Below are 16,174 nucleotides of genomic sequence, written 5' to 3'. Positions count from 1 at the left end.
GTAGTTTTGATGTTAGCAACACTAGACTTTTGAGTTAATTACTTTTCTTTTGTTATAAATCACTGTACTCCTTTTACTTGTTATAAATTGCTGTATCTTTGCTAAGTAAGAATGTAACTTTATTTGGTGCCTTCTGAGAGTGGCACCAGACTTTGGGAAGAACAACACAAATAAGTCTTCTGGTTGACAAACCTTATCAGAAAAGGACTGTAAATGTTAATTGGCCCTTTTGGCTGGAAGATGATGTAAATCACCTAAGATTTATTTGTGTATACAACTAGGTATGCAGAGAGAAAAGCCTGGTTTTGATAAGAGTCTGGACTGCTAATGCCGCATAACTTTGTGTTACCCATTGATCTCCATGCATTATCAAAAGTATAAAAGGCCTTCTGAACGATAAAGTATGGACCAGTTTCTTGGACTAGTCTCTCAGCCTAGTTTCTTGGGAATCTGGCTCCCCCTGTGTCTCTCTCTCCTTTTTCTCACTCTCCCTCCCTCTCCTTTTCTGGCTGAATTCCCATCTGGAGCGGGGAGGCTCACCACGTCTACTTACTTGCCCTGGCTTCTAAGACCCGCGCGAAAGGGAGCCTAAGGCGGGGCACCCTTTGATATTCAAGTGGGCACCGGTGGCCTAACGTAGATGGTGCAAACTTCTTGTCTTGAAGTTTTATTTGTTTTCCCCATAAACCAAGTTATTCAGCCTCTTTTCTCCACTTAATTTTCCTACTACACTATTTCTTCCTAATCTAATTTTATATTAATAAATAAATAAGTTTTTTCCTTGCCAACGCCATCCCCGCTTCAAATTCCCTGGATCCACCAGGGCTGGACACCGGCACACTGTTATCACTAAGAATGGTGCAACAGAGGTTAAAAGGTTAAATAATTTGCCCAAACCTATATAGCTAGTAAGTACCTGTAAGAAACATGTTCACCAGCCCAAAACCAATGGATGGACTTGTAGACATGAAGTACAGCGAAAGCGAGAGTTTTTAACTAAGGTCTTAAAAGATCCGGTGTCTGGTGGGAAGGCACACCCAGAGCGATTACAACAAGGAATTTATTCCCTAACTCACAGGTTTCCACCCTCTTCTTACCCAGTTCCTCATTGGCTGTGTACTCTGTGGTGAACAATTTACCCGGACTTAGCCTAAGTTTCATTATTTCCTTACAGGGGACCCTTCTTTCTCCCTTCCCAAATTACACCAGCATTTTTCAACAAAGGGTTTCTTGCTAGTATCCCTTTGCCCAACATCCTGATTTCTTAGGGACCCTCCAGGTGCCATTGACCTATGTCAAGTCTGCAAATCATTAGTCAAGTTTAGAGAGAGAGTGAAAAAGTTGGCTTAAAGCTCAACGTTCAGAAAACAAAGATCATGGCATACAGTCACATCACTTCATGGCAAATAGATGGGGAAACAGTGGAAACAGTGTCAGCCTTTATTTTTGGGGGCTCCAAAATCACTGCAGATGGTGATTGCAGACATGAAATTAAAAGACACTTACTCCTTGCAAGGAAAGTTATGACCAACCTAGACAGCATATTCAAAAGCAAAGACATTACCTTGCCAACAAAGGTCCGTCTAGTCAAGGCTACGGTTTTTCAAGTGGTCATGTATGGATGTGAGAGTTGGACTGTGAAAAAAGCTGAGCGCCGAAGAATTGATGCTTTTGAACTGTGGTGTTGGAGAAGACTCTTGAGAGTCCCTTGGACTGCAAGGAGATCCAACCAGTCCATTCTAAAGGAGATCAGTCCTGGGTGTTCTTTGGAAGGAATGATGCTAAAGCTGAAACTCCAGTACTTTGGCCACCTCAGCGAAGAGTTGACTCATTGGAAAAGACTCTGATGCTGGGAGGGATTGGGGGTTGGAGGAGAAGGGGATGACAAAGGATGAGATGGCTGGATGGCATCACTGACTTGATGGATGCGAGTCTGAGTGAACTCTGGGAGTTGGTGGTGGACAGGGAGGCCTGGTGTGCGGCGGTTCATGGGGTCACAAAGAGTCGGACATGACTGAGCAACTGAACTGAACTGAACTGAACTGAGAGACAGGGCACAGACAATGGGTGGAGTCCTATCTCTTTAGCATCCAGTCTGATCTATCTCCCCAACCCTAACCTTATCTAAAGAGTCCAGGCCTTAACTTTGTCATGTTCCCAAGTTTTTCTACTTCAGAACTAGTTACTTTGTCTTGAAAATGGACCACTTCAAGTTTATATTTCTTACAGTACCAAAGCCAAGATTCACACTCAGATACTTTGACTGTAAATGATGGTGAATTTACTAGTACACCATTGTAAGTTTGGGCTAAAATTAAGATAAAGACATATTCAATAAAGTAGTAGAGAGAATGCTTGATAGGGGAGTTTCCTGAGGTTCGAATTCGGGAGAGCTGACAAAACTTTTCACCTTTGTTTGAGTTTCTGTTTTAATCCCTATGGCAGTACAACATGCTGTTCCCAGTCAAAGCTCTTCCCAATGATGACCAAAAAGTATGCTTCCACTTAATATAGCTAAAGCAGTTTAACATAATTATAAACATAATTTATAACATCAAATATTTTTAAAAAGTTTTTAAAGAGAGAAAAATTCAAAAAACTTACAATGTTAAGCTAGTAAATATACATATTAGATTCAACAATGACTGAAGTTTGTAGATCTTATTGTATCCCATATTTATTTCCTTAATAGTCTCACTCCATAGAATTAAGCCTCCCCAACTCCCCACTCTGCCCCCTCACTGAAGGGTTATACTGGTGGGAAACAATGTATTCCTTCGCTTTGTCAATCCGTCTATTTATGGCCTTCAATGGCACCCCACTCCAGTACTCTTGCCTGGAAAATCCCATGGACAGCGGTGCTAGAAGGCTGCAGTCCATGGGGTCGCTGAGGGTTGGACACGACTGAGTGAATTCACTTTCACTTTTCACTTTCATGCATTGGAGAAGGAAATGGCAACCCACTACAGTGTTCTTGCCTGGAGAATCCCAGGGATGGGGGAGACTGGTGGGCTGCCGTCTATGGGGTCACATGGAGTCGGACACGACTGAAGCAACTTAGCAGCAGCAGCAATACCTTCCCTAATGGCTCAGATGGTAAAGAATATGCCTGCAATGCAGGAGACATGGATTCGATCCCTGGGTCTGGAAGATCCCCTGGAGAAGGGATTGTATTCTTGCCTGACAAGTGCCATGGACAGAGGAACCTGGCAGATTACACTCCACAGGGTCTCAGAGTTGGACACAACTGAGCACCTAACACTTTCTTTTTTCAAGAAAATAAAAAGAGAAAATTCCCTTCTATCACTCACCTAGGCATCTACTTAGTTTCTGATGTAGGTTTTTAGAGATACTTCCCTGGCAGAACTGTAACCATTTGAAACACCACCACTTACATATACATACATACATATAAATATTTACCAGTAGTAGAAATATTTTACTGTTCAAAACTATTTCCACAATCAGGTAAGAAGTGATATTGAGAATTTCCCTTTTCCTACTTATAAGCTTAGAATATGTTCCTAGAAAAAATAATCTAGCTAACAATTTCTCATGCTGTATTTTTCTGAAGAAAGTAGTCACTCAGTGTTTATAGTCAGAAAGCAAAAATTATATCTACTAATAAATGTGTTGTATTTGTAAGTATATTCTATAAAAGTATTTTATGTTTTATAAGATTGTAGTAATGCACACAAATCTACAAACTGCATCATTTAAAAGAAATGTAACTTATCCATTGTCTCTGAGGAATATGTGGCATTACGTATTTTTAATCCATTTCAGCCCCTGTGAAATTACATAAGATAATCAACATTGTGGCACCAATTCATCAAGGAGGTGAAATTTCACTATATTTTATTTATGTATTTAACAAGACTTTTATAACTAAGAGGTGACATTTTACTTTTGCATAGCTTAGCAATGCATTAATATCAATATATTCACTTTTATTTTAAAAATGTACAGATAATTTATGATACTTTAATAATAGGAGAATATTACTAATTTAAAATTCTTGGGGCATGCATTAAAATGACCTTCACATTTAGATTTAATATTCTATTGGTTTCAAATCAACAACAGGAGAGAAAGTGAGAGGTGAAATGTGGACAAACTCAAAAATAACTTCCTTTAGAGACAAATGTCAAGTAAAACTTGAACTTTCCTGTATAACATTAGCACAGTGACTTTCAAAGTTCCATACTGAAGCTCCCCCAACACAGCAAACTTGATGGCCCTAAAGTGATGCACCTTTAAATGTTCAAGAGTTAAAGCAAATAACACAACTTTTGCTTATAAATCCTCAAAAAAACCTTTAGCTTCTTTAATTTCCTAAGGACAAATTATGCCTAAGGAAAATCTGCCAGGCCTCCAAAACAAGGCTGGTGGTTGCATGTCAGGAATCAACGTGATTTTTGAGGAAAACATACATTCTCTGCAAGCAGCTGAAAATTAATTATTTTAAGAAAGAGAAACTTTTCCTTAACTGTTATCAAAGACAAGCAACATTGATGACACAGAATTCTGTATATCCACTTTTTTTTTTTTAATTTAGAATAAAGAGACCAAAAGGACTGAAAATAGGATTTTCAAATGCAAAATGGACAGACTTACTGGTACATGCCATGGAAGGTGGGTCTTTTTCAGCTCGAAAGTAACCCTTTTCACACTGACAGACAGAAGTCGCTTCCACGTAGGTTAAACTGTGTGGAGGACACTTAGAACATTTTGTGTTGCCAGCAAATGCTTTATAGAATCCTGGTCTGCAAGCTGTGAACACAGGAAAAACAATTTTTAAAAATTACTGTTAGAATTATTTTATTTGCACATGTACAACACATTTTAAATTATACACTTTGGAATTCAGTTCACACATACACAGAAAAGTCAATACATGCTAATATTAATGAATGAAATAGTTATTCAAAATTAAGTTATACAATGGGGAATCATATTATATTACAACTACCTGATCATATTATCACCTCAACTTTTTGTAACTGCCACAAGCTAGACATGGGCTTTAGTCTTCTTATATGCACAATTCTTAGCATATTTTGAATATATAGTTATTATAGACACCTAAAAACTTAAATGAGTGAATGAATAATAATTAATTCACTGATGTCTAATATGAGGTTACTTTGTAAGTGGAATGAGCATTCTATTTATCTTTTACTCAGTAGTTTTAGGTTTTGTTTGTGTTTCTGTTAAAAATGGGAAATCAGTACCTAAATCTTCAGAAATTTTAAACTATTTTCTTATGTACCCCTTGTTTCTCTATCACTTCCTTTTTCTCTATTTATAGAGTAAATTCCATTTCCAAAGAAAAACAAACCGCCAAAAATAGGAATGTTTCCCAACATTATGTCAATACTGCAGAAGGAAAGTTTAATATTATTTGATTCAGTGGTTTCTAATGTTTTCTTTTAGGAGAATTTATTCAGATATAGACATTCAGGTTAAACACTCATTGTGGTATTTATTTCTATATTCAAAACATTCATGCTTTTGAATATAACATGCATCTAACATGTTATAACATAACATATATGCTTTTTGTATGGACATTTACTTTAAATGTCATTTAGAAATTTTGCTTAGTCCTACCTTTTATTCCTTCTTTCTTCTTCAAATGTTATTTTCCTAAAATGGCAACACACTGTTGTGTAGATGTATGTTTACATATGTATGAACAGAAGGATTTCATATTGTTGAATTTTTCAATACTGAGATAATATCAATAAACTTTAGATTATTTTTATCAATTATCAACGATAGCATGAAAATTTCTCCATGTCAATGGCTATAATTTATTGTAACATATCTGCAGTATTTGTATCAACAATGTCATATTTGAAAGAAATACTTTATAAACTACTGCTACTGCTACTGCTAAGTCGCTTCAGTCGTGTCCGACTCTGTGCGACCCCATAGACGGCGGCCCACCAGGCTCCCCCGTCCCTGGGATTCTCCAGGCAAGAACACTGGAGTGGGTTGCCATTTCCTTCTCCAATGCATGAAAGTGAAAAGTGAAAGTGAAATCGCTCACTCGTGTCCAACTAGTAGCGACCCCATGGACTGCAGCCTACCAGGCTCCTCCATCCATGGGATTTCCAGGCAAGAGTAGTGGAGTGGGGTGCCATTGCCTTCTCCGACTTTATAAACTATGCTGCAGTAAACATCCCCATGTTGATTCTTACATTTCAGCTCCTAACAGTAGGAGTTCCGGGCCAGGGTATGTGTATTATTTAACACTTATTTCTATGTTACATTTCTAAACGTATTTCAAAAGCTCAAAAAAATGTAAGTGAGCACCCTAATCTTCCCCCTTACTAATCCTATCATTAATATTAGTTACTCCTTTACCTTCTGACAACACATGGAATTAAATCTTGTTACTTCAATTGAAGCTTCCTAAATCCCACTAATATTACACATCTTTCATATTTTTATGGGTCATTTGGTTATCAATTGTCTTTTATATCCTTTGTTTGTATTCTACTGGTTACTTGTATTAACTTAAAAGCAGTATTTATTAGCAATATCAATGTCATGTTTGTCATTTTTAAAAGATTTTTGATGTGAACTATTTTTAAAATCTTTATTGAATTTGTTACAATATTGTTTCTGTTTTACATTTTTGGTTGCAAGGCATATGGGATCTGAGCTCCCTAACCTATGACTGAACCTACAACCTCTGCACTAGAAGGCAAAGTCTTAGCCACTGGACTGTCATGGAAGTCCCTGTCATTTTTGTTACATATATATATATATGTGTCTGTGTGTGTGTGTGTGTGTGTGTGTGTGTATGTATATATATAATCAATTTTCTAATGACATGCACATAAATGTTTCATTCACAATAGCTGAAAAACTGTAAAATGGCATGAATTTACCCAATTAAGTGAAAGCCCTTACAATGAAAATTACAATATTTTGATAAAAGAAACTGAACACAACACAAACACATAGAAAGACAGCACATATTCCTGTACTGCAATAATTTGCTGAAATGTCCATACTACCCAAACCAACTATAGATTCAATGCAATCCCTATCAAAATTCCAATGGCATTCTTCACAGAAATATTAAAAACAATTCTAAAATTCATAGAACCACAAAAGACCCCAAATAGCCAAAACAATTCTAAGAAAAACAATGCTAAAGGCATAGTGTTTCCTGATTTCAAACTATACTATGGAAAATTTAGTTGTTCAGTCATGTCTGACTCTTTGCGACCCCATGGACTCTAGCCTACCAGGCTCCTCCAACCATGGGATTTTCCAGGTAAGAGTACTGGGGTGGGTTGCCATTTGCTTCTCCAGAGGATCTTCCTGACCCAGGGATTGAACCTGGGTCTCCCACATTGCAGGCAGACGCTTTACTGTCTGAGCCACCAGGGAAGTTAACTATACTATAGAGTTATACAAATTGAAACAGTGTAGTGTCAGTATAAAAAATATGTACACAGACCACTGGAACAGAATAGAGATCCCAGAAATAAACTCTAAAATAAACAACTAATATTTGACAAAGAAGCTAAGAATTCTCAATTGGGAAAGAATAGTCTCTTCAATAAATGCTTTAAGGAAAACTGGTTAACCACAGACAGAAAAGTGAAATTGGACCTGACTAGACACTACTCCTCGGAAGGAAAGTTATGACCAACCTAGACAGCATATTAAAAAGCAGAGACATTACTTTGCCAACAAAGGTCCATCTAGTCAAGGCTATGGTTTTTCCAGTGGTCATGTATGGATGTGAGAGGTGGCCTGTGAAGAAAGCTGAGCGCCGAAGAATTTTGAACTGTGCTGTTGGAGAAGATTCTTGAGAGTCCCTTGGACTGCAAGGAGATCCAACCAGTCCATCCTAAAGGAGATCAGTCCTGGGTGTTCATTGGAAGGACTGATGCTGAGGCTGAAACTATAATACTTTGGCCATCTCATTCGAAGTGTTGACTCACTGGAAAAGACTCTGATGCTGGGAGGGATTGGGGGCAGGAGGAGAAGGGGACAACAGAGGATGAGATGGCTGGATGGCCTCACCGACTCGATGGACATGAGTTTGGGTAAACTCCGGGAGTTGGTGATGAACAGGGAGGCCTGGCGTGCTGCGATTCATGGGGTTGCAAAGAGTCAGACAGGACTGAGCAACTGAACTGACTGAGACACTACACACAATAATTAACTCAAAATGGATTAGAGGCTAAAAAATAAGACCTGAAACTGTAAAACTTTTAGAAGAAAACATAGTAGAAGATCTTGATATTGGTCTTGGCAATTATTTTTTTTTTTAATATTATAGCAAAAGCACCAGCAACAAAAGCAAGTAGCACTATATCAAACTAAAAACCTTCAGCACAGCAAAAGAAACAGGTAAAAATAATGAACAGGCAACTGACTGAATGGGTCAAAAGATCTGAAAATAATATATCTGATAAACTGATAATACCTAACATATATTAACAGCTCATATAACTCAATAATAACAAAACCAAAAATGTCCAGTTAAAAAATAGGCAGAGGACCTGAATAGACCTTTCTTTAAAGAAGACATACAAACGGCCAACAAGTACAGGAAAAGATGCTCAATACAACTAATCATCAGGGAAATGCAAATGAAAACCAAAATGACATGTAGTCTTACAGCTGCTAGAATGGCAGTTATCAAGAAGAGAAGAGATACCTGATGGCAAGGATGTTGAGAAAAGGGAACCCTTGTGTACTGTCGGTGGGAATGCAAGTTAGTATAGCTAATATGAAAACAGTATGGCTGTTTTTCAGAAAATTAAAAATAGACCTACCAAGTGACCCAGCAATCCTTTTTCTGGGTATATATTAAAAAGAAATGAAAAGAGGATATGAAAAAGTTACCTGCACTACAGCATTATTACAACATTATTCGCTATAGCCAAGATATGGAAAAAATCAGTCTCTGTCAATGGAAGAATGAATAAAGAAGATATACAGTAATTCTATATTTTAGTTTACAGTGACACTACCATTTGGGGGGGTTATTTGATAGTATCTACTACAGAGGAACATACACATTTCTTCTGACAATGCCACTCACTGGTATATACCCAACAGAACAGCACAAATTGAAAGTAGCTTCTCTCCCCACAGACAGTCATACAAGTTCCATTGCTAAGTGAGCTATCACTTCTCCATTTGATTTTCATTTTCTGCAATTTTGTTGACATGTTGATCATTCTCATGTGATGTATTTTCTCCTCCCTTGCTTTGCCTTTGTTAGTATAAAACTTCTATATTCTCTTACTCATTTTGGTGAAGTGTGCTGAGGAGATGGAGATAATTACTGATAAAAGTATCATGAATGCTAAAAAATAAAAACAATGTAATTTGGCAGCAGGGATCTATAAAATGCAAAATATATAAATATATAATGTGTAAAATATATAGACTATGTAAAACATATAAATATATAATTACTATATATATATATATATTTTAGAAACAGTTTATTTTCCATCAACCAAATTTCCATTTTGGTGGAAGTTCGTGGAAGTTCTACAAGTGTTTGGAAGAACAGCTTACGACCACTCAGTGGTGGTTCCTACCCATTCAGTGGCCTGAGCAGTGGGAGCTGCAGACCAGTCTTCAGTGGAAGGCTGAGCACTCCAGTCTTCAGTGGGGAACTGCTGAATAGGCACGGAAGGCACTTGCACACCTTCAGACCAGTCTGTCACCTCAGGCTGAGTAGCAGTGAACTCTGGAGCTGGAGCAGTCCATTCACCCTGAAATTCCTCCTTGGTCACAGCTTTCTCAGCTGCTGCCTGCTCTTCCTTTTCAATCTCTTCAGGATCTCTGTAGAAGTAGAGGTCCGGCATGACCTCCCACGGGTGTTCTCGGGGAGATGATGCCACGCATGCACAGAACTTCCCGGGGGAGTATCCACCACATCAGCGCACATGAGTGCGCTCCCTTGTTGTTGAATGGGATGGCAATGTCCACGCAGCACAGAGGAGAGTCTGTGTTACACAGAGCAATGGTTGGCAGGTTAACATTAAGAGGCTTCTGTGAGCGGTTGGTGGTCAGCCCTGGGATCGGTAACCGCTAGAAGCCTTGGCTCCCTGAACGCGGCCTGGATCTGGTTAGTGAAGGCTCCCGGAGTGAAGCGGCCAGCGATAGGAGTGGCTCCAGTGGGAGCAGCAGCCTTCAGCACAGCTTGCTGGCCAGTATTCCTGGAGGATATGACACTGACATCAGCCAGGTTTTCAATGGCAACAATGGCCCGAGCTACCAACAGAAGCTTCTCCCAGGTCCTCTTCAGATTTATGATGTAGATGCCATTACTTTTCCTTTTGTAGATGTACTGTTCCATTTGGAAGTCAAGGTTGGTGCCACCTAAGTGGGTTCCTGCTGTAAGGAATTTGAGGACATCCTCCTCCTTCATTTGCAGGACATCAAGGGCTCCGGGGACAGGAGGAAAAGGGCATGACAGAGGATGAGATGGCTGGATGGCATCACCAACCCGATGGACGTGAGTCTGAGTGAACTCCGGGAGATGGTGATGGACAGGGAGGCCTGGCATGCTGCGATTCAGGGGGTCGCAAAGAGTCTGACACTACTAAGCGACTGAACTGAACTGAAGGGCTCCGGACATTGTGAAAGCTTTCCTTTAAGTTAGGATAGGAATTCAGGACAACACCGTATGGACCCCTCTCTGGGTAGCACCGAAAGCTACCATAGAATCTAAGAGCTACCAAATAATCTAAATTAATACACAGAGAGGTATCTAAAGCTATCTAAAGAGCTATCTAAAGCTACCAAATAATCTAAGTTAATACACAGTGTATTTAAAAAATACATTTATGATTTGAGGAACTTTAAGTGGTTGCCTAAAATAACAATAAAAGGTGAGTTGTAACATTAAAAAGTACAAAACAATTTTTATAGAATAGCTTGTATTAAAGGTTCATACAATGAGTATAGTTATTGTAATAACACTAATATTAATGAAGTACATACCTTGCCATATAATTTCACTTATTGATACCTGAAATTTCAGAAAATTAAATTCTCTGGGTATTGATAGGAATACAGTTGAACACACACACACACACACACACACACACACACACACAGGTTTGTCTGCTAAAACAAAATCAAGAAATGTGTGACCTGTCGTACACATACTATATTTCAAAAATTGAATTGTTAAGCTATATTTTACTAGCAATGTTTTTAGGTTTTCTATACTATCAGAGAACTTTAAGACAAGGGACCTTGAGAAATCCTGGTTGGCATATCATGTTGTGCACTGCTTACCATCTGATGAAATATTCAATTGTGTATTGTCTGACAGGAACTAATATTAATATAATAGACTGCTTTTCCCTCATAGGTGCTCAATAGTCTGTAAGTTTAGATAAACCTGAATGACTTAGTAGTAAAATATGTGATGTGCATCATTTCTAAAACATTAGAACTCAGGAAATTTAATAAACTGGGATAGGCAGTCTCATTACTGTTTTCCTAGATATTATTCTGCAGTTATAAAAATTAAAATTTGCTGTCATGTAAGCAGAGAAGGCAGAGAAGATCAGATAATTGAAAAATAATAACAAAAGGAAAACCCCTAAAACTTAAGGTTAAATAAGCACAAATATTTTGTGTTTTTCTATTAATAATCTATTAATAAATACTGAAGGAAAATTTCAAGACCAAATACAAGTCTACTAATAATAAAATGTGGATTATGCTTCAAGATATTCAACCTAATTTTCCTTTCAGGGGAGCTACTATAAAGTACTCATGAGGATAATGTACATAAACTATCCTGTCATGAATTCTAATTTACTTCCACCAAAGAATTGTTTAAAGTGGACTTTCTCTTGAATCTGGGCACAGTACCACCCCACTTGCCCACCTCAGCAACTGTTCAGTTCAGTTCAGTTCAGTTGCTCAGTTGTGTCCGACTCTTTGGGACCCCATGAATCGCAGCACACCAGGCCTCCCTGTCCATCACCAACTCCCGGAGTTCACTCAGACTCACATCCATCGAGTCAGTGATGCCATCCAGCCATCTCATCCTCGGTCATCCCCTTTTCCTCCAGCCCCCAATCCCTCTCAGCATCAGGGTCTTTTCCAGTGAGTCAACTCTTCACATGAGGTGGCCAAAGTACTGGAGTTTCAGCTTCAGCATCAGTCCCTTCAAAGAAATCCCAGGGCTGATCTCCTTCAGAATGGACTGGTTGGATCTCCTTGCAGTCCAAAGGATTCTCAAGTGTGAGGACTCTGAAAAGTAAGTAGAACCAGGCCTAATGGAGAAAACCAAAATTTGTGGTACTACCGAGCTGGCTATGAATTTGCCAGTCTTTCCCCCTTCTCTCCTTCCTCTTTTCCCTGGTGCTTGGGCTGGAGCCTCAGCTGAATGGACTGGAAACCTGGAAGTGGCCACCAGGTCACAGAGCTCCAGCTCACCTTGTCTCTGGAAGTGGGAAATGGAATTCCTAATATTCAGGAGAGAATTAGGAATATATCCCTTCCCTCTTTCTCTCTTTTCCTGTTCTCTCATGCCCAGACCTCAAGTAATTGTGTTGTAGGCTGGTGGTGGTGGTCAGTAATGGGAGCTCACAGAAGACAAAATTCCCAAGAAGGAAAAATCTTCTTCCTCCTTCACTGAAGCTGTGGTTCTGAGAGGGTGGTGTCAACCTTCATTGCATTTTTTTCCTTCTGTCCTCCTCTACTTGGTCCTGGATGTAGATCCAGTTGCAGAAGTGCACAGCAGAGAACAAAGAAAGCCCCAACTAGCTTTCTAGACAAAGGACCTTGAAGAGGAGTTTGAGGGATTCAGAAAGTATTAGGAAGAACACGGAGAGACCAGAGTTTGGGAAAGCAATCCCCATACTTGTTTATGAACCTCTGGGCTTGTTCCCAAACTACACATACTTGGAACTGATTCTATTCAACAAAGACTTTGAGAAATGAACCAAAAGACTATTACCCAGGTCTCAGACTAGAAGTTTTAAACTTTTGGTTAGGTAAGAGATGACATCAATATAGAAGATAGACTCTTCTTTTATTTGTTTGTCTACAAGACACAAAAATTATAACATAAATAGGCATATATACTGCAAACCTACATAAGTTGCCTTTAACTAGTATAAAGTAGATACACATATCTTAGTTCTGCCTCCCATCATTTTTATCATTCACAGATTAATAATTTATATTAAAATAATTTTAAACTGTATTTTTATTTGAGATAAGCAACTCTCAAAAGAACACAGCATTACAAGGAAAATAATGTCATAAATACTTCAATAGTCTGAGACAGACAACATGTGGAATTACAATTCTAAAGCCATTTCTAGTATGAAAGTAAGGTAAGTGTTTTTATTCTGAAAGTTCAGATAAGGTATGGGGAACAAAGGTTTATATTAGCAGTTTTTAGGATTAGACACCATATTTATTTTTATACCAGTTTGAATAGAATCTAATAATAATAATGGCACAAAATAAAAAGCTAACCACAGTTTTTCCTAAAAAAACTTAGCATTTTTTAAGTGTTCTAACATTCATTTCCTTATACTATTTTTATTTCATTTGGTGTTCTTAGGTGTATTTTAGTCAACCAAAATAAAGTCTGCCTGAATACTACTTCCTTGCTATTTAGCAGTGCTTTTAAAAAGTGTGCCTACTGAGTCTATCATCTTATTTTCAGGTATTCTGAAATAAGATCCTGTTTAAAATTTTAGTCTCTTATCACAGATTCTTATTTCTATTTCACTATTTTTTCTAGACATCTAGTAATATCAGTTTTCAACTTTTTCTGTCAGTATTCCATTTTTTGCATATTCCTTAAGTCAGAGTAAATCTACTTTTCTGAGTAAGTAAAACCACTGTCAAAGAGAAAACACCTTGTGATCCACTGTATGATGCAAGAGTAATAATAGCTACAGCAAAACCATTTATAATTATTGAACATTCAAAATAGGTCTGATGTGCAAAACTCTTTCTATATATTTTTATAATTCTATACATTTCTATATAATTTTTTATACAAAAATTAGTTACAAAGGATAATAAAGAGTGTGACTTTTGGAACTAGATTACATGGCTCTGAGTTCTCCTGTATTTTACTAACTCTGTCACTTCAGGCAGCTTATTTTTCTGTGCATCTTTTTCCTCATCTGTAAAATGAGGCACCTAGCTGAGAGGTTAATGTGAGTATTTAATGAATTAATACACATAGTAATCAGAAGGGTGCCTAGCATATTATTATGAAGATGAAGAAACTGAAATTAATCAAAGTATAACATCTTGCTATGGCAGACTGTGTTTTCCAAAAATGTCTCTAACAATACTTCTCACTCTATATTTCCTTCTGACAATGTCGATAGATGCTCTGCCTCATTATAAAGCAGACATTACTTTGCCGACAAAAATCCATCCAGTTAAAGCTATGGTTTTTCCAGTAGTCATGTATGGATATGAGAGCTGGACTATAAAGAAAGCTGAACGCCGAAGAATTGATGCTTTTGAACTGTGGCATTGGAGAAGACTCTTGAGAGTCCCTTAGACTCAAGGAGATCAAACCAGTCCATTCTTAAGGAAATCAGTCCTGAATATTTAATGGAAGGACTGATGCTGAAGCTGAAACTCCAATACTTGGGCCACCTGATGCAAAGAACTGACTCGTTAGAAAAAACCCTGATTCTGGGAAAGATCGAAGGCAGGAGGAGAAGGAGACGGCAGAGGATGAGATGGTTGGATGGCATCACTGATTTGATGGACTTGAGTTTGAGCAAGCTCTGGGAGCTGGTGATGGACAGGGAAGACTGGTGAGCTGCAGTCCTTGGGGTCACAAAGAGTTGGGCATGACTGTGAGACTGAACTGACTGACCCTTCCCCATAAAGAGCTCAGGCTTGTAATTACAGTGAGTTTCTAGGCAAAGTCATAGAAGGTGATAGAGACTCCGCCTGTTTCTTTCGGGATGGTTACTTTTAGAAGCTAGCCACCATGCCAAGGGGAAGGTCAAGCAGCCATGAAGAGGCCCACGTCTTTGGTGCATGGCTGTGCTGAGCTCCCAGTTATCTGGCATCATCACCCTGTCAGCCAGGTTACTGGCCTACCTGGGATGTAGATGTTCCAGGCCCCGGTAAAGCTGCCCCAGATAATGCAGCCTGAAACAGAGATGAACTGTCCTAGCTGCATCTTGCTCAACTTTACAAGTAAAAACAAATGTTTGTTGTTGTTTAAAGTCACTAAGTTTTGGGGACTTTCTTATGAAGATCTGAGGGTCTGGGACACTTGCTGAAGGTCATATGGTGGAAGAACCAATCTCTTGAGTTCTCATCATAGAGTACATTATGTACCTGTTGTAGTTGGAACAGCATGCCTGCTTTGTTATCTAGGGCAGTGAAAGATTGAACCACAACTTTTAAAGGACAATCAGTGATGGTCTTTGGGTTATAAATAACTGCTGTACCTAAAAATAAATCCCACTTTCGTGGGATTTAGTTGACAGAGATAGTTTTAATTGATGGCTTTATGTTCTCTTGGGAACTTTCCTTTTTGGTAAGAAGCAAAATAAATATAGCTTTATTCAGACCATTAGAAATAAAAATGTATTCCACAACACTTTTTTTTTTCATAAAAAATGCTTTATGTACATATAACCCTTCATTTTATGGAAAAAGTAAGCAAGACATTTTATCTTTCAACATAGAATTGAAGAATAGACTCATCATAAAATGGCCTGTATGCGTGATTTCAGCATTTTGATCAAACTCACTCATCACTGCTCTAAGTATCATATACTCTGACACGTCAGTAAAGTTTGACAACCATATTTTCTGCTGGCTTAGCAACAAACTTACAATCCATTCTTCAAACTGACAATTGTGAATGTCCTGCTGTCATGTATTTATGGTATTTTTATAGTTGAACAGTATAAAAAAACTAATGTAAAAATTATTAAACAATATGCTATAATTTTTTTACTAACAAGATAATTTATTTTTAAAGAATTACTAAGCATATTGATATAATAATCACAATTTATTGTCTACTACAAATTGGTATTTTATAAACATTACTATATTTAACTCTTACAAAATATTCAGTGATGTAAATATTAATATTTTCATTGTACAAATGAAGAGACAAAGTCTTTAATAGTTGTTCCATGTCACAGAG

At 38.0% G+C, this 16,174-nt stretch overlaps 1 protein-coding gene and 1 pseudogene across 1 annotated transcript in view; both read right to left on the bottom strand.

Annotated features, from left to right (window-relative positions):
• The window catches only part of EPHA6 (EPH receptor A6), a 971,878-nt gene that overhangs the window by 549,883 nt on the left and 405,821 nt on the right, over positions 1-16,174 (bottom strand). The window contains exon 4 of the mRNA XM_068985421.1: positions 4,618-4,773. Within this exon, the coding sequence (XP_068841522.1) occupies positions 4,618-4,773 (156 nt within the window). The remainder of the gene's footprint in view (positions 1-4,617; positions 4,774-16,174) is intronic.
• Positions 9,561-15,190, bottom strand: LOC138091206 (small ribosomal subunit protein uS2-like; annotated as a pseudogene).

Source organism: Capricornis sumatraensis, chromosome 1 (genome assembly GCF_032405125.1).
Source record: "Capricornis sumatraensis isolate serow.1 chromosome 1, serow.2, whole genome shotgun sequence".
NCBI lineage: Eukaryota > Metazoa > Chordata > Mammalia > Artiodactyla > Bovidae > Capricornis > Capricornis sumatraensis.
Note: the sequence above shows the minus strand (reverse complement) of the source record. Positions and strands in the feature narration are given on the sequence as shown.